The sequence below is a fragment of the Anolis carolinensis genome, chromosome 1 (assembly GCF_035594765.1).
Source record: "Anolis carolinensis isolate JA03-04 chromosome 1, rAnoCar3.1.pri, whole genome shotgun sequence".
Taxonomy (NCBI): domain Eukaryota; kingdom Metazoa; phylum Chordata; class Lepidosauria; order Squamata; family Dactyloidae; genus Anolis; species Anolis carolinensis.
This window is the reverse complement of record NC_085841.1, coordinates 260468802-260494396: the sequence shown is the minus strand read 5'-3', so window position 1 is coordinate 260494396 and position 25595 is coordinate 260468802. Positions and strand designations below refer to the sequence as shown.

The 25595-nt window shown below is 42.4% G+C and overlaps 1 protein-coding gene and 1 long non-coding RNA gene across 3 annotated transcripts in view; one reads left to right on the top strand and one right to left on the bottom strand.

Annotated features, from left to right (window-relative positions):
• The window catches only part of pkp3 (plakophilin 3), an 82426-nt gene extending 63958 nt beyond the window's left edge, over window positions 1-18468 (bottom strand). Inside the window, exon 1 of the mRNA XM_016993682.2 lies at window positions 18314-18468. Within this exon, the coding sequence (XP_016849171.2) occupies window positions 18314-18376 (63 nt within the window). The 5' untranslated portion in view covers window positions 18377-18468. The remainder of the gene's footprint in view (window positions 1-18313) is intronic.
• The window catches only part of LOC134295348 (uncharacterized), a 34723-nt gene extending 10243 nt beyond the window's left edge, over window positions 1-24480 (top strand). The window contains exons 2-3 of one of the 2 annotated variants that reach the window (XR_010001893.1): window positions 15319-15416; window positions 23717-24480. This is a non-coding gene — a long non-coding RNA (uncharacterized LOC134295348). Of the gene's footprint in view, window positions 1-15315; window positions 15417-23716 lie in introns of both variants that reach the window. The other variant, XR_010001892.1, reaches the window with a different exon arrangement.
• The last annotated feature ends 1115 nt before the right edge of the window (window positions 24481-25595 follow it).

The following is a 25595-nucleotide window of genomic DNA, read 5'->3' as shown; positions in this document are numbered from 1 at the left end:
CACACTAATATTACAATTCTACACACTTTATTCCACTGAAGCTTCTAGTCTGATTTTGCTGTCTTCCTTCCATTCATCAATCACTCTGATTATTGTTGTTTTGTTTCCTCATAAACAATATACACTGACTAACCAACCACTTTAAATTCCTTTCAGAAAAGGATTTTCATCAAACTTTCCTTACACATTGATTTGTGTGTGTCATAAGTTCTTTGGAGCATGAATCTTAATGACCTTCCACAGATATTCAGCTGTATACTATACTATTGGCAATCTCCAAAGATGTTGTTAACAAAAGTTGTCTATTTATCCTCTGGCCTGACAAGAGATGGACATGAGATTGTGTACCTTCCTGTGATCGTATTTCCCAATATGATATGGCGCTGTGAGTATCTATGGGTGCATCCTCATCAGGCCTGCACAACCGGTGGCCCTCCAGGTATTTGAGACTCCAACTCCCAGAAGTCCTACTCAGCTTGTCCAGTGGTCAGGAATTCTGGGAGCTGAAGTTCAAAACACATGGAGGGCCACAGGTTGTGCAGACCTGATCTACATGGTAGAATGAATGTAGTTTGACAATACCTTAATTGCTGTGGTTCAATGATGTAGAATCCTGGGATTTATGGTTTGGTAAGGCACCAGCACTCTTTGGCAGAGGAGACTAAAAACCATGTACATTACAGCTCCCATGAATTCATAGCATTGAGCTGTCAGCTCACCACAGCCGCTCCTGAATGAACACACGAGACTCTCTGTGTTATCACCAGAAACTTTTACTGTAGGAAACATGAACATCAAAAAAGCCAAGAATGGGAGGCTCCGGCCAACCATCCTTTATATACCCTCCCCCTCATTTGAAAAGTCTCTTCCCGCTCAGCAAAACCCCGCGCAAATTCCCCGCCAAGTCCAGCAGCCGTTTCTTCTCCGAGTCCTGAGCCGCAGGTGTCTTATCAATGTCAGTGACCCTGAAACTCAGAGCCACATCCAGGCTCTAGTAGCAGGGTTCTGACATGGCGTCCTCCTCCCCTTCGTCCTGGAAGGAAAAGATTAAACACAACTATTGTTCTCCGCTGTCCAGAGTTCCTTTATACTTTTTTAACAGGCTGCAATGGAATACCGGGTGTACCTTTCCTAGGTCCTTGGGTAGCCTCAGCTCATAGGTCACTTCGTTTATTCTTTTTGCTACCCTGAACGGCCCTATATAGCGTGGAGCCAATTTTTTAGATGGGAACCCCAATTTCAGGTTTTTTGTGCTCAGCCAAACCAGATCCCCTTCGCCCAATTTGTCCCCCTCTCGGCGCCTACGATCGGCAAAGAGCTTGTACTTCTTTTGTGTTTCCCGCAATGCCTCCACCACGGTCTGCCACCCTTGCTTAATTTTGGCCGGCCATTCCTTGTCGGTCTGGCCCTCTCCTTCCTTCCACTCGGGTAGCCTGGGGAAAGGTGCCACCTCCTGTCCGTATACTATTTCGAATGGGGCACGACCTGTGGCCGAATGTACGGCCCCGTTAAAAGCCATCTCAGCAAACGGTAGAAGGTCCGCCCAATCATCCTGTCTATAATTGGTGTACATCCTCAAGAATTGGCACAGTGTTTGTTGGGTGCGTTCGACTCCCCCGTTGGTTGCGGGATGAAAAGCCGAGCTCAGGTTCCTTTCTGCTCCTAACAGCTGTAAGAATTTTCCCCAAAATTTTGCAGTAAATTGGACTCCCCGGTCGCTAATTATTTTGTCGGGACACCCATGTAGGCGATATACATGCTTCACATACAAATCAGCAAGTTTTTCAGCTGAGGGGAGTTTCGGCAGGGCCACAAAGTGTGCCTGTTTAGAGAATAGGTCCAATATTGTCCAAATGTATCTGTGGCCTCTGCTGGGGGGTAGTTCGCCTACAAAATCCATGGCCACGCATTCCCATGGCCTCATGGGCTCCACCACCTTCTGCAATAGCCCCTGGGGCTTCCCCGGTGGTGTTTTTCCCTCTGCACATAATTCACACTGCGTGGCGTACCCCCTGGCGTCTTTCCTCATTCCGGGCCACCAGCATTGTTTGGCCAACAGTTTAATAGTCCTGGTGGGGCCTAGATGACCCGCACCCTTGTTATCGTGGCACTTCCTTAACATTTCTCGCCTTAAACATTCAGGAATATACAATTTCTTATTTACAAACACCAAATCCCCACACAATTCTCCCTTTTCCTTGTTAGTTTGTAACCATTTGTCCATTCCATACGCTCGCTTCAACTCTTCCTCCCATATTTCTCCTCCCCCCGTGGAAATGGCAGTACGTTTGTTTTCTTTGGCCGCTTGTGCTCGAGTTAGTACTGCCAGGCCCCACTGCTTATCTAGGAACAGGCTCCCTTCAGATTCCTGAATTCCTCCCCCGTGCTGAGGCATCCGAGAGAGAGCGTCAGCGAGTATGTTATGTTTCCCCTGGAAGAATCTGAGTCTGAAATCAAAACGGCTGAAATATTGGGCCCATCTAATTTGCTTCGCTGATAGTTTACGAGGGGATCTTAGATACTGTAAATTTCTATGATCAGTCCACACCTCAAACGGTGTTCCACTTCCTTCCAGAAAGTGTCTCCAGCACTCTAGTGCTTTTAGAATCGCTAAGGCTTCTCTCTCCCAAATCGGCCAGTTTTTTTCTGTATCGCTAAACTTTTTTGACAGATAGCCACATGGCTTCAGGTTCCCCCCCTCGTCTTTCTGCAGCAGAACTGCCCCATATGCCCGGTCTGACGCATCGCAATGTAGTACAAAGGCCTTAGACATATCAGGGTGCTGTAGGACAGGTTCCTCAGTAAAACGCTTTTTAAGGGCTTCGAAAGCTTCCTGGCATTCTATTGTCCATGTCAGTTTGGCCCCTGGGGCCTTCACTTTGGCTGTTTCTCCCCTGCCTTTAGTTTTTAACAAATCCGTTAATGGCAAAGTGAGGCGCGCAAAGTCCTTGATAAATGTTCTATAGAAGTTTGCGAACCCTAGGAAGGATTGCAGCTGCTTCCGTGTTTTGGGGGCTTCCCACCCCCTCACGTCTTCCACCTTCGCAGGGTCCATCGCCACTCCCTGGGAGGAAATCCTATACCCCAGAAAGTCTATCTGGTCTTTATTGAACTCGCACTTGGCAAGCTTCGCATACAGTTTCGCTTCCCTCAACTTTTGTAGGACTTCCCTGACTAGTTCTACGTGTTGTTCCTTAGTTCGAGACATTATCAATATGTCATCTAAAAAAATAAAGACTCCCTTGTACAACAATGGATGCAATACTTCGTTGATTAATTGCATGAACGCGGCCCCTCCCCCGCACAAACCGAAGGGGAGCACACGATAATTGAATAATCCGAATGCGCAGGAGAAGGCCGTCTTCCACCTGTCCTCTGGTTTGATCTGCAATTTATGGTAGGCCTCAATTAAGTCCAATTTAGTGAATATCTGTCCTTCCGATAACTGGGCGATCAAGTCCTTCACTAAGGGTAGGGGGTATTTATTTACAGTACTGATTGCATTTAGGCCCCTGTAGTCAATGCAGAGCCTCAGCGTTTGGTCCTTTTTCCGCCTGAACAACACAGGCGCCCCTAGAGGGGAATTTGAAGGCTCTATGAAACCCCTCGCTAGGTTTTTATCAATGTATTTTCTCAGTTCCTCCTTTTCCCTAGCTGACCTCGGGTATATTTTTGCCTTGGGAAGCTCTGCTCCTGGGACTAGCTCTATTTTCACTTCAACTCTCCGCTTCGGTGGGAAATTGTCTGCTTCCTTCTCATCAAACACGTCCACAAAATCCCGATACTCTGGGGGTAATTTATCTGCCAGTTCTGCTATTCTGATAGAGTCTTCCTCCCCCCTTTTCCCTGGCTCCCTCTCAACTTCCTGGCTCCCTTCTTCCAAATTCATCCTGAAGATCATGCTCTTATCCTCCCAGTTGATTTGCGGGTTGGCCTGCCCCAGCCACGGCATGCCTAGTATAACATTATAGCTGGCTATTTGTGATATCACAAATGACACCTTTCCTTCCCAACTCCCTATCTTACACTTTACATCTTCGGCACTGTACTTAGCTAACGATCCCGATGCTGTGGATCCGTCCAACTGCGAAAAAGCTATTGGGGATTCTAGGTTCGTTCTTTCGCATCCCAATCCCTCGGCTAATTCAGGGGAGATGATGTTCCTGGAACATCCACAATCCACAAATGCTTTGCAGGTTGCTTGTTTGCTGCCATTTTCAAGCTGAATGGGGACCACTATCATAGCTTTGTCCTGACTTACCAACCCCCCCGAGTGGTGCCTCATCGGTGGTTCTTCCTCGGCGCGTTTTCCTGCCACGGCTCTGGGTTTGGGCTGGCCTCCGCCTTCCCCTTTTCTCTGCCAGCACTCGGCAGCCCTGTGGCCCAACCGGCCGCACACGAAGCAGCCACTCCTGCTGGCGCTCACGTTCCCTGTCGGCTCCGTTCTCCTCCCGGCTGGGGTTGATCCCTCCTTCCGGCTCCCCTCTTTCATCTGCGGCCGCTGCTGTAGCCCTCCTCGGTGCCTCCTCGCCTGGGCCAGCGATGTCTCGACGCGCCCCGCCAGCTGAATCCATCCGCGCAGTGTGTCAGGTTCATCACGATGCACCGCCCAGGAGAGGATCTCCCGCCTGAGACCCTCTTTGAAGAGTTCTATCTTTGTTACTGCAGACCATTCCGGCACCTTTTCGGCGAGGCATTGGAACTCCTCCGCATACTCAGATACCGACCTCTGCCCCTGGGAGACGGTCTTCAACTTCTCCCTCGCCCGGATCTGCTCCAGTGGATCTCGGAAACGGGTCTCCAGGGCCCCCATAAAGCGTCGGAGTGACCCCAGACATGGGTCGCGCCGCGCGTGCAGCTGAACGTACCAGCTGGCCGCTCCCCTCTTCAACACTGCACCAATGGCCCGTATCCGGCTGGATTCCGTTCTAAAAGTGTGAGCATTGTCCTCCATATAGCCCCTCACCGTGGTCAGGAAAAAATCCAGTTCAGAGGACTCTCCCCCAAACTCGATCCTTAGTTCCTCTCGTCTCGGTAGGGGTCCCTGTGGTGGCAATCCCCAATTCTCCGCCCGTCGCAAGCCCCCTTGCGGACCAGTGGGCCCCGCTGCTGCTTCTCTTGGCCCTGTGCCACGCCCGGCATTCGCCAGGGGCACCAGGGTCTCAGCTGGGAGCGTAGCTGGGATTCTCGGAGGTTTTTCCCCTTCGTCGTCACTCTCCTCCACCCGCGTCAGGCTTGTTTGGGTCTTGGGCCGGGCGCCGGGCTCCTTTCGCATTTCCCTTCCCTTCGGTGCTGGGAGGTCTGCAAAGCCCTGGCTGCTTCCCACGCTCACGTCCCACATTGAGCCAGCCCGAAGTTCCCTTCCTCTCTCTGGCTCCGCCAAAAACGCCAGGCGCTCCATCGCCCTCGACATCACTGCCAGGGTGGTCTCCATCGCCGACATCCTCTCCTCCAGAAACACCATCCTTTGTGGGCCTGGGGAAGGTGAACCTTCCTCTCCTCCGGTGCTGTCTCCCCGCACCACTCCACGCCTCTGGGTTACCCCATTTGGCTGGGCATAAGCGGTGGATGACGCCAGGGCCGCCAGCTGGTGGAACTCAGCGTCCGGCTCGGGAGTGGCCCTTTCCGACCTTCCTCCTCCTGCGCCCAAGAGCTCTTCATCCTCCACTTGCATGTTACACCTCACCGCTACAGCGGGATGGTGTCCGTATTCTTGGCTTAGTGTCAGCTCACCACAGCCGCTCCTGAATGAACACACGAGACTCTCTGTGTTATCACCAGAAACTTTTACTGTAGGAAACATGAACATCAAAAAAGCCAAGAATGGGAGGCTCCGGCCAACCATCCTTTATATACCCTCCCCCTCATTTGAAAAGTCTCTTCCCGCTCAGCAAAACCCCGCGCAAATTCCCCGCCAAGTCCAGCAGCCGTTTCTTCTCCGAGTCCTGAGCCGCAGGTGTCTTATCAATGTCAGTGACCCTGAAACTCAGAGCCACATCCAGGCTCTAGTAGCAGGGTTCTGACATTGAGCCATGGCAGTTTAAATGATGTCAAGCTGCATTAATTCCACAGTGTAGATGCACCTTGTGCTTCTCACACATGATAAATGAAAAGAAAAAAGGAAACTTGCATCAATTCCTCTAAAAGGGCAAGCAGCTGGAGGAACTGTACCCAAACTTACTCCTGTAAAGTCTTACAAATACCAAGCCTCAAAGATTGACATCCAGATATGGGAAAGAAAATGGAGAGGTACAGATCCCTTACAAGCCCAAACAATGTTTTACTTCTGTAATTTCTTTCTGGTTGCTTGGTTAATTCATTGTTTCATATGATAAGGAAATCTGTTGAATGTCTTATTATGTATTATCAGGAGATGTGTTTCCTTGTGTTTTGTTGGGAAAATAGCTGCTTGGCATAACAAAATGCATTTCCTTAATTTCAGGAGTGTTCTGGGAAGCTACGTTTAACAGAAGGTATGTTAGGATTGCACAAGGGGATATTCAATCTTGATTGTTGTTTGCTAGCAGGGTCCAAGGGGACTTTCAGCTATTTATTGTTGTGTCATAGCCTTCTTGCAGACCAAGTGAATTCCCATTATGGATCGCTGATAATCCCAGCATCACATAAACATTCTGTGCAAATAACCTTTGGTTGATTTATTGTTAACCTGCTTGGCACTCTGATTTCACTTCGGCTCCCACAAAATTATAGAGTGAAGACAACAGCAATAGCCCTGTGTAAAAGTGACTAAAGGCATTGAATAAATTGAAAGCAGAATTCAATACCTGCATTGGCAATTCCAGCTTGTGTATAACCTCCCTTTCCTCCTTGCCATGTAGAGATTATAAACATGCTGATCCTGGCTTGTGGCAAACCACTGTTTACTATTGATCTAATTTCTGTGCATAAAGGAAGGAGGAAGTGTGAGTAGAAAAGAATGAGCCTGAAGCTCATCTCTATAATTCAGATGTGGGAAAATTATTTTTCTATGACTGGAAATTCAGAATGGGGAAAATATCATCCATCCCTAGCTGTGCTTTTATTATCTTTGCAACAGTTGCTTTCAAGAACACATGGAATTTGCAGTTCAGCCAAATTTTTAAAGCTCTGCTTTGAACAAATGGAAAAAAAATAAACCTAGGCTCTATGTAAACAGATTTAAAAGCAGTATTTTCCCACACACATGGCAGTTTTAAAAAAAAATTCTAAGAAAGTTTTCAAAACTCTGTTTTAATGGGTTGTTCCCTTCAACTACTGTTCCCCAGACATTTTATTTTATTTTTACAGTCAAGTGGTGTTCTCCTTCATTATCCTCAAATAATCAGACTACTAGAAATCACCAAATATTTTGGAGAAGGGAAGACAATGCTTACAGTAACAATGACTAAGGCATACATGGAAGCAGAGACCAATTGATGAATCCTAGCCATGCTTGTCTACTCAGAAACAATTCCAAGTGAACTTAAGGGGGCCTTCCACTTTAAAATTGTGGGAATCTATTACATTAGCAATCTAAACTGGTGCCCTCCCTGCTATCTTTCTCTAGGCAAGCAGTTACTTTTTTGTTTTAGCAGAACTGTGATGACTCAGGAGGAAAAGGGTATTTTAGAAACTGCTACAATTTTTGTTTGCTCTTTCCTTTTTAATTGTCTTAGTTCAGCAAGCATCCATTACCCATACCTAGCCAAGAAGACGCACAATGTTTGAATGTAGAAGTAATGTGGCTTTTTTCTAGGGAAGAAAGGATAAGGCAGTAGCAAGATGTCAAGTTGGTATAATTTAACAGTCAAAGACTAGCTTCCCCTTGGAAAAGGAAGAGAGGAATACCATGTTCTGGTAGCAGTCTCTTCTAGTTCTCACTGTAGTTGGCTAATTCATCCTGCAACTCACTGTTCCAGACTGAAGGACAAAACGAACACCTAGTGCTAAGAGAAAAGCAGGGCATGTTTGCCCTTTTCAACAGAAAGAACAGAAAGAAGTATGCTCTCAGAGCCTATTGCAAGACTCTCTTAAGTCTTGCAATCCCAGCTTTTCCCTCAGGAAAGGGTGGTGAGTGACGTTAGTCCATTCGGCAGAGGAAAAGAGTCACAACACAAGTCTGCACTTGACTTATGTTGTTGCACCATCACCATTGCTGTTTGTATCCCAGGTGTCTCAGTTTTTCTGGCAACCGACAGAATTCTTTTTCAGGGGAGGCTGGGGGCCAAACCAACAGGTGTACATGTTTGCTAAACTTATACATACGACTTTGGTACCAGGTGTGTTAATGTATTTTTCTCCCTGAATGGAGCTCAGGGAGGAGAACAGCAAAATCCAACCCCTCCACTTTATCTGCCTGTAGTCTTGAAGCATACTCTGTGCACTTTGCCTTGAGACTTCCCTTCCTCCTGATAATTCAATTCTGATATCAAAGCCAGGCTGAAGAGGGTGGAGTGGCAGGATTAAACTATCAACGCTTCTGAGGTAATGGGGGAGGACAGTAGTTTTAATACCACTTTTGTGTACTTCATTTAGTGTTTAAAAAATAAATCCCACTGACTCCATTCTTGTTGCTAAAGTGTTGTCATTGTTTTTGGCCCCAATTCAGTTCAGTTCTCTGAACAACAGAATCCCTCAGTTTCTCTTCCTTTCCCGCTTGCTCCTCTTTTTCTTTATGGCAGGTGTTCAATGTGAACCCTCAACTATTCTCCTTGTAGCATAGCTTGGAGACAATGTTGGGTTATTTCTCATAAAAATTCAGTTCTACTGAGCCAAGGAGTCAGCTACGCTCTGGGAACAAATCCATCAGTGTAAAATAAGCCAGGCTTGGCAAGTGCTTTCCATGTGCAAGTTAAGTCTCGTGTACAAGGCCTGCGGTTGGCCACACCCAGCCACAGGGCAGGGAACCTCCCTCCAGTTTGCCCAGCATTGAAAGAAACTCATGCAACCAAAACTGCAAATGGCTGCTGAAAAAGCACCTATCGGTGCAAAATGTGCTTCCTTCCAAGCTGATGTCTACTTGCATTAATATGTCATAGATCTTCTAGTGTAAAATACAAATGGGATTGCAATGGACTTTCCACACTACCTGGGGGACATTATAAGGATGACCTATCCAACCATGCCAATCTCCTAAGAGCAGCTTTCTTTATTCAATACCCTCCAGATATATTGGACTACAACTCTTTTTATCTCTAGTTAGGGGAACCATATTGGCTGGAGATTAGAGTTGCAATAATTATTTGTCTGAAGAGCATCCCTAAGTACTATTCCATACATGGTCCCTACATATGTGTTTGTATGTGTGTGTGTGTATACAGTAGAGTCTCGCTTATCCAACGTTCTGCCACCCTGTTTATGTTGGATAAGCGAGACTCTACTGTATACACACACACACACATACAAACACATATGTAGGGACCATGTATGGAATAGTACTTAGCGAAAATGTTGGATATTATGGAGGGATTCAGGAAAAGCCTATTAAACATCAAATTACATTATGATTTTACAAATTAAGCACCAAAACATCATGTTTTACAACAAATTGACAGAAAAAGCAGTTCAGTACACTGTAAAGTTACTTAGTAATAGCTGTATTTACGAATTTAGCACCAAAACTTCACAATGTATTGAAAAATTGACTATAAAAACACTGACTACTAAAAGGCAAACTGTGTTGAATAATACAGAACATTGGATAAGTGAAGGTTGGATAAGTGAGACTTTACTGTATATCTTATATATACATAGACATACACACAATGTGGAGAATATGTGGCAAGGTAGATAGATAGCGGAGGAACCACAGCGGAGGAACCTTCCCGGGAGCAAGGCCTAATAATAATATATATAAATAATCCCAACAAATGATTACCCCAGGCAGAAAGCAGCCAGGCTTTGAAGCTGAAAGGCTATTCAATGCTAATCAAGGTGGCCAATTGAAACATTCACACCTGCCTCCAACAGACAAGAGTTCTTTCTTTCTCCCACCCTGGACCTTCCGCAGATATATAAACCCCACTTGCCTAGTTTCCAACAGATCTCACAACCTGTGAGGAGACCTGTCCTAGATGCAGGCGAAACGTCAGGAGAGAATGCTTCTGGAACATGGCCTTACAGCCCAGAAAGCTCACAGCAACCCACTTGTCTTTGCCATATTACAGAAATGTAATGCACGCCTCAATTTTGGCATAGTCATTTAGGCAAAAAAAATGTGTGGCTGAGATTGATGTAAACATGGTAGTTTTAGCCTTCTTACTGAGATAGAAGTTTGAATAGGGCTACAGTAACTAGGCTTTGGCATTTTGGAGAATATGTTCAGCATGATAACTATGGTCCTTGTCCTCTGCTGAGCATGAGAATGATGAGCAGACCTTCTTCTCAACCTCTGACAACTGTGATGGCAAGGCTGGGGTGACTTACTTGAAGTGGGGACAAAGTTAGTAGATGTGGGTGAAACGTCAGTATTTTGAAAACTCTAAAATCAGGACAATAAATAAAGAACACCACTTAGAAAACAGAGGAATTTCAGATAGGAAACAATCAGGGCTAGCTAACACCTCCCAACAAAGGATTACCCCAGGCAGAAGCCAGCCAGGCTTTGAAGCTGCAAGGCTATTTAATGCTAATCAAGGTGGCCAATTGCAACATTCACGCCTGCCTCCAACAGACAAGAGTTCTTTCTTTCTCCCACCCTGGATCTTCCGCAGATATATAAACCCCACTTGCCTAGTTTCCAAGAGACCTCGTAACCTCTGACGATGCCCGCCCTAGATGTGGGTGAAATGGCAGGAGAGAATGCTTCTGGAACATGGCCATAAACCCACCACAGAGACTAGGAAAATGGCCAATGTATTTTGGTGCAGCAGAAAGGAGATGAAGGAAGAAGGGAGGAAGAGAGGAGGAAAGAAGGAGGAAAGAAAGAAAGAAGGGACGAAGGAAAGAAGTTAACACAGTTAAAGGGGCAAGGTGCAAAGAGGGTGGGGGAGCCAGGGAGGGAGGTGGGCGCTGTGCCCTTCCAGGCTCCGCTGACTCATCGAGCATTCTGCAGTTGCGTAGTTTGCGTATGCCTTGAGCCGCCCCTGCCTCCAGGAGGCACAGGGTGGGCCTCCTTTCTACAGCTGGCCACTGAGACACAGACAGCCATTAGCATTAAATGGGTATGGGGAGCACCCTGACAGTGGATCAGTAAGCAAAAAGCATGGAGTTCATTGCATATGGAAGTGTTGAATACCTCTATTTACAATTACCATCAAAAGACACATGGAAATGTAATTGGACACTAGGTTGTAAGTCACCAACAGGATTCCAGTTCATGCACTGTGATGTTTTGAACTTTCCAAACTGAAATGAAAACCTCAAATGTTCAATCTGACAAAAAGATTCAAACTAACGTTTCTGCAATTTTAAACATTACTGAATTTGCATTACCCTTATAGTTTGCCTCATTTTGACTGAATATTTGAAAAATAACAACTTTGAGCCTTGGAGAAAAAGAGATAATAGCATTATTTTTAGAATGTTATTTCTAAGCTGTTAATAAAACCAAGACTTTTTCCCTGTATGTAGTACTGCATTTTCTCTGTGTTTTGTAATGCCAAGCAACAAAAAGCCAGAAGAGATTAGAGCAAAACTACTGCTGCTAATTATGTGAGGAGATTTTAAATAAGGCATGGCTCCTGCCAGACTCCTTTCTTGCATTGGGAAAAAAAGGAGGAGCTACTACAGGAAAAACTGACAGGAGGAAAGGAGAAAAGTTGAAAATAGGTTGCCATACTGGTGGCAGAATCAACATTGTCAAAAGTTTTGGCCCAGTGGCATGTATTTGTAAGAAATACTAACCTGAGGTGTATGCTCTAAACAATCCATTTTAAATTTTGCACTTTTTAAACTAGATTAGAATGGAAATCATTACATTCAAACTATGAGAAAAGGGATGCATCCACACAGTGTGACTATTTACAATTGCAGACAGTTGTGATCCCAGAACTCAAAATGCTTTCATTGCATCCATCCTCCATGTTGAACTGAGTCACACTGAGGCTTCACTGAAAAGTGGATGCGGAGGTTCACAAGAAAGCAATGAATTTTAAATTTTGGAGGAGGAGACCACACTGAAACATTACATTAGATGTTTTAGCAGAACATCATCAGTATTTTCAACTAGTTGTGCATAGAATTTCCAAGCTTTCCTGTCGCACACCTCAGTATAGTAGTGAGTTCAAGACCTTACTCTCTTGCCTGTCCACTCAAGTTGTCTCCTCATGAAAGCTTCTGTGACGGGTCAAAATGTGAACAGTTTGGATGGGGGGATTGATTAATTTCCCCTAATAATCTTTTGAATGGTTTGAAAGGAGGTCAATGTCACTCACTGAAGGGCATTATAATCTGCATAATGGGTGGATATAAAAGATGCATTTAGAGGTACCAAAGACCACTGTGCTGAGAAGGACATAAACATGCTGCAATAGAACATGTACATGAATGGGGTCCGTAGAGAGCAGCAGCATCGTCATATATGAGGCTAAAAGGGCATTTTTATTTCACAATTTAACTTTGCAGTGGATTTAATAGAGTTCATAAAAGTGATGCCTTGTTTGTCCCAGGAACGGGATATGAAGAAAATGCAGATAATTCAATCAAGGATGCTTTTGGTTAGATTTTGCTTCTTGTACAAGACAGTCCTTTCTATATCTACACTTCTCTTCCACCTCTCATAGTGCACCTCAGAGTGACCTTACATGGTTGATTTTCCAAAGATAATTGCAGCTATCTTGGTCATTTATTCAGGTGAAACTGCTGTCAAACATTATTTTATCATCTCAGGCAATCACTAGCTATGGACGGATAGACAACCTGCGATGCAATATGCTTACTAGCAAAGTGTCAAGACCCAGGCTACAGAGCACCAATAACCATGCGCAGAGGCCAGATTCTATCTAATATCTTTATTAAAGGAATATATAAAGTCAATAAAAACAAGTGAAGAATATAGTAGACCTTTCAGGAAAGGTCAAATATAGTCCAGGAAAATAATGTCCAATATGTGATATTAGAGTCCAAAGTTATAATCCATTAACCGAAACACACACCTTGCCAAGCAATAGTGTGGGGAGATGACAAGGTCTTTTAGTCCATTGAAGCTTGACAACAAGGCTGGAAAACAAACTAGATTCTTGGCTAAACAAGACTTGATACGAGGCAAACAAGAAGCAAGAACAAGGTCCGTGGCGAGGTCCGCGGCCAACGTGGAACAAGGCAGGCTTGGAACTTGGTCCGGGAAACAAGGAACTGGGATTACTAAGTCCACACACGATCTCACTCCTCAAGCTGACGAGTTGACTCCGCAAGGTTTCCTTTGCGGCAAAACACCTAAATAGGGTCTCGTTTCCCGCCAGAAGAACCCTTTCCCTGGAGAACGAGAAGTGAAACCCAACTCCGTCCAGATGCATGACTCCTTAGAATTTCCCAAGGGAAGCAGACCTAATCAGCTAATTGTTTGGCTGCGATTCTGAGACTCCGGCGATTAGCCTCCCTAGCTCCCCTATCTCTATTATAATTGTCTTTTCGGGAAAACGGGGGAGAATTCTGCCCAAGGCTTGTTTGGCTGACTTCTTGAGGGCAAACATCCTCCAGATGCAGGGGCTCCGATTCTGGCTGAACCGGTGGAAATCCCATGTTTTCCTCTTCGTCTGCCACAATAGTACTAGGAACGGGACTACAAGGCCCATGAGTCATCACACAAAGCCTGAAAGAATTGCTTTCTTGGATTATGGATTTCAGAATTCACCAGCCAGTAGACTTGCTGGCTGGGTTTTTTTAGGATTGAATTGTAGTCTTTAGAAAAGTATTTTCTTATCCTTTGCTTATCAGGGTGATGTTACAAAAGATTAGACAAAATTCCATTAATTCTTCTCTCTTCCTAGACCACTTTTCCTGGGGCCAATCTGGCATGGCAAATACTGGATTGGCCACTGTAGAGGCAGGAGGGAGTCCTGACAGTCCAACAATACTGAACCTGGCCCAGCGCTGCCAGAAGGCCATCCTTTCCATCCCTCCCCATTCTCTTTGTCACAGCAACCAGTGTGTGCAACCTGTGTTGTGTTGGTTGCTTATTGCATGGGTGGTGTTAAGCTGAGCACTAGAGCAATGTTGGGGCAGAGAGAGGAGGAATCACATGTCCTCTCTCTGTTCTCTTCTCTTATCACCCTGTCACTCCAGCTAGCATCACTACAGGCAACGTGACTAGCATCAACCATGCTGTGCCTTCCAGCTGCTACAACTAGGAGAACAGTGAGGGTACAGCTGAAGACAGCAAAGAAGAGCAAGGCCCTGAGACGTGGTCACTCTGGTTGGCATATGTCTACTATGCAAAGGAAAATCTATTTAACTCAGACGGATCTACTACCCTTGGAACCTCAAGATTTGTAGTTTTGTGATACAACTTTGGTGATCTGACAAAGATTTCTAAATAATCTTAACAAAACTGTCATTCATAGTTTGGTGAGGTAAAATTGAGCTTTCAGTTTGCACTCAATATGAGAGACTGGGATTTTCTATTTGTATTCCACTGGTGTTGGTTTTACGGGATTCTGTGTTGTTTTTCCATTTTACCATATTGAATGAAACATGAATCGCCTTCTATAAATGTAGCATCCTTCTCCTATTCTTGGTCAAGGGGGAATTCTTCATGAAATCTATGTCAAGAGCTTCAGAAGAATCTGTATAAAAACCTCTTAACAAACCAGTTAGGTCACCCTCTCTTGTAGGGGAACATGAATTTAGCAATTAAGCTTCAACAGATGACATAAGTATGGACAATTCTGGGCGTTTCACTTTGTGTATCACACCCCACACACAACTTTGGGTGGTTACAGACTTAATAATCAGGGCATCTTTATTGTTTTTAGAAAAACTCTGCTATTTCAATTCACTGCTGAAAGAATGAACCAGCATGATTAGATTTTCCTTACTAGTTGTTCAGATGATAGCAGACTAGCTGTTAAATTTAGATAAATGGCTGTATGGCCACTGTTGAAGTCTACTTGACAGTAAATTGCTGGTGATTTTTCAGTGAAATTTGCAAAAATGTGATAAAATACAGTTGATTTTAGTAAATTGTCCGGACCATCCCAGAACACTTTTGCTACCAAATTCATAACCAACTTCCAGCTATGATGCAATTCCAACTACAGTGTTCCCTCACTACTTCGTGGTTCACTTTTCGCACCATCGCTGTTTCGTGGGTTTTTAATAAACACTAAAATAATAGTATAAATCATAAAATAATATTATAAATCCCTTATAAATCCCTCTTTCTACTTCCTTTCTAAGAAGAAGCCTAAGGAAGGGAGAGAAAAGGAGGCTGAAGCCCCTTTGTTTTCGCTTCACAAGGCAGCGGCAGTGGCGGGAACGCGCATGCACGTGCTTGAGAGGTAAGGAGGGGACAGAGACGCTACTGGCAAACAACACAAATATAGCGTCCCTACTTTTCAGATTTTCACTTTCCACGGGTGGTCCTGGAATGTAACCCCTGCGATAAGTGAGGGAACACTGTATTATCAAATTTGGCAAAACTTCCAGTATACTGTTTAGACTGGCCCATCCCCCTCAGAGTTAGACCACAAATCTGAAATTCTGAGATATCTGTCCTATTCTTTCTTTATATGTGTCCTCTAACACTGTCATATACCACACTAAAATTTGAGTCAGAGCATAAATACCAAAACTGCAGGTGGAAAATCTAGATTCTGGATAATACTCATACTTCTTGGGAATAAGGCATTTTCCCCTTTCTTCTCTTGTGAGGGCCATCTATATTGAGGACAACATGAGGATGCTGGAATAAATGGGAACTAGAGGCGATTCCTGTATATTTAATGGTCATGTAGAAGAGGGAATTTCGGTACATCTTGCTTGTTGCCTGGTTGTGTGTCAAGCCACACCTGTAGAAGTTTCCTTTTCTTCACACCCATTAAAGAGACAGAAGCCCTAGACAGATGGCTAGTTAAAAGTCTTGGTATGAACATAAGAGCTACCATGAGAAGGAAGCAGGCCTTGAGGAAAGACACTCAGTAGCTCTGATGAATGGATTTATTTATAATAGCTTTAATGAATAAACCACCACACCTTTGCTATACCAGTAAGGATGGAGGATCTGCCCTTGATCCCACCCTTCCCTAATGATGATAATGGATGATGGCTCCAAATCCATTTACTCCAGCAGAAGCCTCTGCCCAACAGGAGACTCAAATGTTGCCAAGGGTGTGGAAGGAGTGCACAGCACAAACAAGTCCTTCCGTGCCACACCCATCGCAATAGCCTCTGGCATATGACTTACAAAATATGCTACAGTCAACTTCTTTGAAGAGCACCGGCTCATTGTGAAATCTTTTTCTGCTTAATTAATATTTGCCAGGCTGTTCCTGAGCATATTTGATGGCAGGCACTATCACACATTTTGCAGGCAATAGGCATTCCCACTCTTCTTTTGCTACTTCTCCCCTGCTTTCACCAATTAAGATTGGATGGGAAGTGTAATCCTAGACCGGACCAGCCTCCCTTATTGAATTAGTGCCTGTTGTATAGTGCAAGTTGGCAACAGTATAAAATATCCACATTCTGTTTCCTTGCTGCATTGCAATGGTCTCTTCTTTCTCTTGTCTTCCTTTGCCTTGAAACTAAGTGTTTTATTAACCCTCACAATAGTCCTATGAAATATTAATATATTTCTTTTTTATATGAGTATTGATACCCAGAAAGAAAGTTTTTCCCCTCTCCGGAGAGAGCTTAGAATTTAGCAGTGTTTCAAACCCAAGTTCTCATTTTTTCCTCTGACATTCCCAGAATGCTCATAATTCACACTGTAGCAAACTACCCCATAGACTTATAGTCTCTGTTTTAAAATGCATTTATAATTTATTGAGCCAGATTTTACAGCATTTTCACCTACAAAAGCTATTTGCTATGGTAAGAGTTTACAGTGAGAATCTTTAAGATCAAGCGAAATTTCACTGGAATCTGTTAACACTTTCATACTCCACTATTTCTCTTGGGAAGGAAAAAACCACAAGAAAGCACTTTCTGACATCTTTAATGTGGCATATACTCTTGTGACACTGTCAATTTCTATAGACCTAGTGTTGACTTCAAAGAGGCAGATTATCATACACATACTTCATGAGGAAGAGTTGAATTGTCAACAATAGGTTCAGAGGGAAGCAAAATTAGTCAATCAATACTATTTAAGTGTACAAAATGCATAGCTTCTTTCATCTCAAAAAACCTCTGAAGTCCTTTAGTGTCTTTAAAAAGATGAGGGAATCACACCATAGGTCAGTCTGGTCTCACATTATCTCCTGCCTCTGGGACACTGACAAGCAGACCAAGAAGACAATGCCACCTCCTAATGTTTGCCAGATCTCCCAAAAGTTACATTTTTGGGCTGCATCCAGCATCCCCCAGGCAACATGATCATGATACTAAATTGTTGGGTTTTAAGACTTGTTGTCCAAGCTCTGCTGTTTGTCCACAAACCAAAAAAGACATGGACTTAGGCATCCCATGAAATGATCTCAACTAAAAGCAACTACCAAATATATTCTTGTCCCCCAAAGTATCTATCCTGTTTTATAAAGTCAACCAAACTAGTGGTCATTACCATTTTCCACAGTAGCAAATTCCAGCAGTTGTATCTAGAGGAAGGGACAGGAGAGGAATTGGAGACTTTCTTTGCAGTCACCAATTGCATTTATGTCTGATATTGGCTTCTGTACATACAGGTTCAGGTCAAACATTACCAATTTGCACAGGCTCTTAATGGGTTCACCCAGAAAAATAGCAGGAATACAGACAATGTGAAAATGAAAAGATATTTCTCACTATTGTCTTCACTCAGGTTGCAAGCTATTTCAGGAGCCAAAGGTGTCTGGTTGGCCTGCATTATGGCTTACAAGAGAACCAAGATAGATCATGTTCTGCTCATCCCAGGAATTTGTACTCAGATATAAAGTTCAGATTGGCTTGTTGCCAGCTAAAACTACCTTACACTGCAGTTCTTATGCTCTTCAGCAAGATAATTTGTCAATCTTGCTTCTATTCCCAATGAAACAGGTATATTCAATTCCCATTGGAACTATGCTTTCTACTTGGGCCAGAATCAAATAAATATTATACACAGCAGCCCAGGACTTGGTTGCAGTATCCCATCACTGTCTGCCTTAACATCTCATTATCAGCCTATCCAAGAGCAAAAGAAAGCAAGAAGCCAGAGAGAGAGGGGAGGGGGGGGAAGGAAAGAAGGAAGGAAAGTAAAACCAACAAACAAACATACTGTGCTGGGCATCCTGGACCGTTTGTTCCCCTGCAGCATCTGTTCAGAGGCGATGGAGGCCATTTCCCACGTGCCTTGGCCGAGGGCAGTTGAGGACCCAGAGGCTCTTGTTGGAGCAGATATTCCCGTCTGCAACCACCTGGGACAATTAAATTCTCACTGTTTAGTCACTGTCAGTCCTATGAAAGGGTTGGGCTGGGATTTAAAACCAAGCCCCACCCATTGATGTTACCCAACCGGTTCATTTTCCTTTGTTGGTGATTTTTTTTTTAAAAAAAAGGGATGAAGGAAAGAAAACCTAAAGCCAAGAAAAGTCTTTATCCTGTGTGGAATTAGCAATGGAATTTATCTTGTAGAGCAGCAGCCTATGGCTCAATATGAGGTGAAGTAGTCTTGACCATAATTTTGTCTTGCCTCTTGCAACCCAGACCTTGCTAAGGTTCGCAGATGGAGAAGAGAGCATGGGCCCACTCTACAGATAATCCCTGCTAACTTTTCCATCCAAGACTACCTTAAATCACTGGTTGAATTTCAACCCTGTCATAACTGGGCAGGGCTGAGATTATGATAAACAAATATTGTGCTGGATTAAGAAGGTGCTGAATCACAGCTATATCACCAGAAACAAGACTTTTACTTCCTCCACTCTGTCCCTTCTGGGTGGAGTGTTTGGCTGGCTTTGCCGTTCTTTCACATTTCACATCTCTGCTTCTCTTCTCTTTATTTAATTCCCCTTAGATTTCTTTTTTGTCTTGCTTTATCTTTGTTCTTCAGCCACACCATTTCATGTGCCAGGAGTTGAAGGGAATTAGGAGAGGAGGGACAGACAAAAGTCACAATAAGTCTTAAAACCCTTCGCCACCTTCACAATTAGATAGTAGAAACCAATGTGTTGTAGAATTTGTGTGGGCTGCTTCTTCTTGTATTTTTAAAATTCCATGCTAACCAAACATGCAATACTTCTAATCATACATGAAAGATAGCTACGATTTGGTGGGTTAGAGGCTCTAAATAGAGATTTTGTATTGTTGGCCACAGATTGAGTGATCCGATATATCCGATTGTTGTAACAGATTGAGTGATCCGATATAAGAGATACAAAAGTGACCTGCTATTTGAGAGTATGGTGGCCAATAAGAACAGTCCTCTCATTTAAAGACATTTTGTATTTAAAGGGATTTGTAGCCCCAGGTTGGTGAAGAACTAAAGACAGACTCTGCTGGATCATACCAAAAATCTTGGGGATCATAAAATCATAGAGCTAGAATATGTTTCTGTCCAATGCAGAAATACACAATCAAAGCACTCCCAATAGATGGCTATTCAGCATTTCTTTAGAAATCTCCAGATAAATAGACTCCATCACACTCCCAAGGCATCATATTCTGCTGTCAAACATCTCTCATCACCAGAAAGTTCTTCCAAATATTCAGGTGGAATCTCTTATAATTATAATTGCTCTGTGTTCTAGTCACTAGAGCAGCAAAAAACAACCTTGCTCCCTCTTCAATGTATTTCAAATATTTAAAGATGGCTATGGTGTCACTTTTGAACCTCCTTTTCTCCAGGCTAAACATTAAACCATTCCTCATAGGACATGGTCTCCAGACCTTTTGCCATTTTGGTCACCCTCCTCTGGACACATTCCAGCTTGTTAATACCCTTCTTGAATTGTGGTCCCCAGTATTCCAGATGAAGTTTGACTAAAGTAGTATAGAATGAAATAGAATGAAATTATGACTTCCCCTGACCTTGATACCTTACGACTATTCATGCAGCCTAGAATTGCATTGTCCTTTTTTAGCTACCATGTTTCCCCTAAAATAAGACATCCCCAAAAAATAAGACCTAGTAGAGGTTTTGCTGAATTGCTAAATATAAGGCCTCCCCCGAAAGTAAGACCTAGCAAAGTTTTTGTTTGGAAGCATGCCCAGCGCCCACCAAACAAAACACCATAGCATGCAGGATTGGTAAATGTACATACCAGTTGTATATGGAAATAATGGTAGTATCAAGAAATTCTTGACAGAAGTCACAGTTTGTCTGGTTTGGTTATGTTGTGATGACAACTACTGTACAGTATAGAATAAATGTTCATTTTTTGTTCAACAATAAATGTGAATTCTTCTTCATGGAAAATAAGACATCCCCTGAAAATAAGACCTAGCGCATCTTTGGAAGTAAAAAATAATATAAGACACTGTCTTATTTTCGGGGAAACACGGTACTGCACCAGACTGCTGACTCATGTTCAACTTGTGGCCTAGTGAGACTCAGATCCCTTTTACATGGACTGCTGTCAAGTCAGATGTCCCTAAGCAGGATAAACATTCAGTACAGTAGTATCCTCCTTTTCATGTTCCTCAGCAACTAGTATTCAAAGGTATATAGAAAAGGCCCTTGTCATAAATATATTTCACCATGGTCATTATATCCATGAATTGATCTAAACTCTTTTTAAACCTGTCTGAGTTGTTTTGGCCCTTGCTACATTCTAAGGCAATAGATTTCACAATTTAACCAGATGCTATATGAAACATTACTTCTTTTACCTGTCTGGAACCTCCCATCATACAATAGGCTTGTGCCAAAAAAAATAAAAAGGTAAAGCATTGTAAGTCAAATCATTTTGATTCTATTTATACAAAGTGTAGGAATCTCCTCCCAAAACTGAAGAATTGAAATTTACCGCATATTTTTTTCATTTTAGTTTTGTAAATCTCAGAAGACTCCTAAAGTCAGTTTCATGTTCAGTGCAAGGAAGGGAAGCAAAGCCAAGCCAAAAAGGCTCCCATTCCTCTGTAAATTATTGGCCTTTTGCCATTAGGAGAGAGAAAGGAGGGAGAAAGCAGAGTTCCCTGGGAAGAAGCACAGAACTCTAGGAAATGTAGTTTGGGAAGGCAAAAAACCCTATGCCAGAGAATTCAAAAGGCCCTGTTCTAAACTACCTTTTCCAGAATGCATCATCATCAGAAAGCCCCAGTCAAGATAAGGGAGAGAGAGAGATTTGCCTCTTCGTAGCCAGAGTTCCAATAAATTGGTGGTTAATATTCTAAACTATGATTTTTGTTCCTGGGTTATACATGTCATTTCCTAATTGGTTCTATCATAAAACATGGAGAAAGTTTATTAAACTGCAAAAACTTTGTCGATGTGGAAGGGAAATCATGCTATAGATCTTCAATTAATATTTCATCATTGAGTCTCAACCAATTCAACATAGTTTGTGCCACACAAACAAAGTTTCTGGAGTAGAACAACTACTTTAAAAGTAAAGACCACACCATTAAACAGGAAATAATACTTTCAAACTAGGAACATATTTTCTTTATTATTAAAAAATGTTGTTTATAAAAATCTTGAAAATTCCCCAAAGATCTGTGGATAAATGAAACATTCTGAAATTTGGTTAGCTAGCAGTGGTAAATGTGTTCTACCACTGTAGCAAATTCCATCCCAATAGCTGCACAAATGAGGGACAAAGGAGCCCCTGAAGTTTCCCTAATTATAATAATTATGTGCAATTAATATAATGAATTATAGTAATAAAATTTTCACTAACAATACTTTAGTAACACTTTAGAAACAAAACACCAGCGCCCCCCATTTTGTAACAACTTTTGAAACAGTTTTAATCAATTGCACATGCCTACAGTTTCACAAATTGATGCTGGGTTTCAGTAAGCTCTCCCTTTATCTTTATAGAGTCATATATATATCTTCTCTGTCTCTACATTATGTCTCTCCATATGCATTTTTTCAAAGGCTAACTAACTCCCATCCCTCATATTGTTTTCTTTCTTCATTTGGGAGCAGCTCCAGCTCTGTGATCCATTCTGATTGCTCTTTTTGCACTTTTAACCTTGTCAAGATTTGATGACTACAAGGAGATTCAGCATTCTAGTTATACTTGTGTCATACACAGTAAAATATTGGCAGGCCCAGTTTCATTCCTTTTGTAACTTTTAAGAAATGTAAGGGATAAGAGCAGATATCTTGCAGTTACCCATAAGAAGCTAACATAAGGAGTTAACCTCTGGGGTGCAGAGTGAACCAAACATATAGGTCACCTGGTCACATTCTTTCTCACTATACTCAGACCTCTTTGATTATTACAATTATAGTCACTGTATTGGCATGATATTTATTCATAACACAAATGCAAATCTGAAAAATCCATTACACTGTTTTTATGATAATTAAAAATGGCCATCCTGATGGCAAGTAATGGAAAATTGCAAGTTCATCAGGCCATATTATATTGCCATGATCTTAGGACCTCATCACATGAGCTTTCCATGCCATCCTAGGATGCTGCTCAGAAACAGCTGGGATGGAGCAAGCCAGAGCCCATCCCATGTGCAGGGCTACTTCTTGCAGGGTTTTGTGCTGGCTCTGTGCACATTCTGTCTTGGCATTCAAGAAGCTGGGGACAGCATGGGATTAAGACGGGGCCAGACGGATTTCAGGGTGGGATGCGGGGCACTGCCCAATGATTTACCCCACTGCCCTATGGATTCATCATTCTGCCCTATGGATGTCCCTGATGTCCACTGGCTTAAGGACCTACATGTGTTGAGGTCCTTTATCTCAAACACCAGTATAAAACTGACATATGTCTAATTTTTTTGCTAACTGCATACCTTCATGAACTACCTACCTCTAGTTGTCACCCCCTGACACAATGAAGGCATCCTCCAAAACCCTTCAGGATACTCTTGAGGTCCCAAATTATGACATTACCATTGTGTATCTGGCTAAAGAGACATTGCCAGATACCACTTGGTTGCCTCCGTCCCAATGGTTGCATTGTAAGAACAGAAGAAATGTATTTTTGTCTAGAACTTTACACCTTTTGATAAAGGATCATGGTTTTGTCTGGCACTTGTGTATGGAAGTACATAAAATTAAGATATGTGATACATGGTCTTTGGGATAACAGTAACCAAAATTAAGTACCTAATTTGGAAGCAGAGAGCTGTAATGCAGTAAAGAAATGTCCAATTAGACTAGAAAGAAGAGGAGTAGTATAGCATGGTGAAAAAGAATAAATTTTACAGTCTGGAGATAAAAATATATACATGAATGCCAAGCTACTGTAGATGAATTCAAGTTTCTAGGACCAGATGAACTCCATCCAAGAGTGCTAAAAGAACTTGTAGATGTAATTTCAGAGTTTCTGTCACAAATCACTTAGAATTCTTGGAAAACAAGAGAAGTCCTAGCAGAAGAAGTCTGTAAATGTCCCTATCTTCAAAATGTGTAGGATAGGAAAGGATCCAGGCAGATACTGTCTGCTCAGCTTGACAGTGATATAGAGAAAGGTTTTCGAACAGATAATTAAATTGTCTGTGGAAGAGTATAGTTAATGCCCTGAGGAATTTATCTCTCTTTTTTTTACAGAATTACAAACTTGGTAGACTGGAGAAAGTGTTCCTATGGAAATAAGTCTCTTAAGAAAATCCTACATAATATTTTTGCAGACTGGGAAATATGACTAGATGATTCTAAAATTAGATGGGTTGTTGCTTGATGGATCAAACCGAAAGAGTGCTCACTGATAGTACCTTATCATCATGAGAAGAACTGGGTTGCTGGAGAGTGATGCAGGCGGACCAGAACCAAAGAAAGAAAGAAAGAAAGAAAGAAAGAAAGAAAGAAAGAAAGAAAGAAAGAAAGAAAGAAAGAAAGAAAGAAAGAAAGAAAGAAAGAAAGAAAGAAAGAAAGACAAAGAAAGAAAGAAAGACTTTTCAACCCACATGTACAAATATAGGTTGGGTGACATCTGGTTTGATAGCACAACATGTGAAAGGGACATAGATGTCTTAGTAAACCACAAAATAAACATGAGTCCACTACTGTAGAAACAAAAAAAGCTGATGTGGTTTCAAGATCATCAAGTGGGGTTCCATGGGCAACTTGGATTCAAACCATAGTCTCCAGCGTTATACCCTAACACACAAGTCATACACCTTCTGGCTCTTTTAAGAAAAGCAATACTGTTCCAATATTCTTTTTTGGGTAGATATCACCTAGAGTACTGTATCTAGTTTGGGAACATTGACATCTTAAAACATATCAAAGGAAAGCAACCCACATAAGTAAAGATCTGAAAACCAAGTCCAGTGAGAAATGGTTGATAAAGCTAAATATGTTTCACCTGAGAAGTCTGAGTGTGCTTTAACAGTAAGCATCTGTCACATGGAAGATGAACTTATTTCTGCTATTCCAGAGGGTAGGATCCTAAAAAATGTTTTCAATTTACAAGAATGGAGATCACAATTAAACATAAGAAATAACTTCCTAATGGTAAGAGCTTTTGGCTTAGGGCAGGGGTCCCCAAACTAAGGCCCGGGGGCCGGATGCGGCCCTCCGAGGTCATTTACCTGGCCCCCACCCTCAGTTTTATAATATAATATATTGTATATACATATAATATTGATAATATTATAATGTAATACAATATAACACTAATAATAATACCATATAATAATATTAATTATATATTCTATATTACATATAATATTACTAATAATATTACAGTATAGTGGTATAGTTCAATATAGTAATATATAATGCTAATATTGTGCTATGCTAATAATATAATATATTGTATGTACATATAATTTGTAAGCCACTCTGAGTCCCCTTTGGGGTGAGAAGGATGTGATAAAATGTAGTAAATAATAAATAAATAAATAAATTTTAGACTTAGGTTCACCCAAAGTCTGAAATGACTTGAAGGCACACAACAACAACAACAACAACCATAATTAACTTGACTATCTCATTGGCCAGAAGAAGGACCACACTTCCCATTGAAATCCTGATAAATGTATGTTGGTTAAAATTGTTTTTATTTTTAAATATTGTATTGTTCTTTCGTTGTTGTTGTTGTTGTTGTTTTTGCACTACAAATAAGACATGTGCAGTGTGCATCGGAATTTGTATTTTTTTTTTCAAATGATAATCCGGCCCCTCAACAGTCTGAAGGATTGTGGACCGGCCCTCGGCTTAAAAAGTTTGAGGAACCCTGGCTTAGGGAATATATTGTCTTGGAAAGTGATAGATTCCCCTTCATTGGAGATTTTTAAAGGAACGTTAGAACCAGTATGATTAATGGTCTGTTGGATTATGATTCTGGAGACCAGGGTTCAAATCAATCATGGGAAGTCAGTGGCCCTTGGCAGGTCATACTCTTTCAGTCTCAGAAGGCAATGAACCCTCCTTTGTACAAATTTTGCTACACCCCCCCTACATGCCTTGTTATTTATTTGTTCAG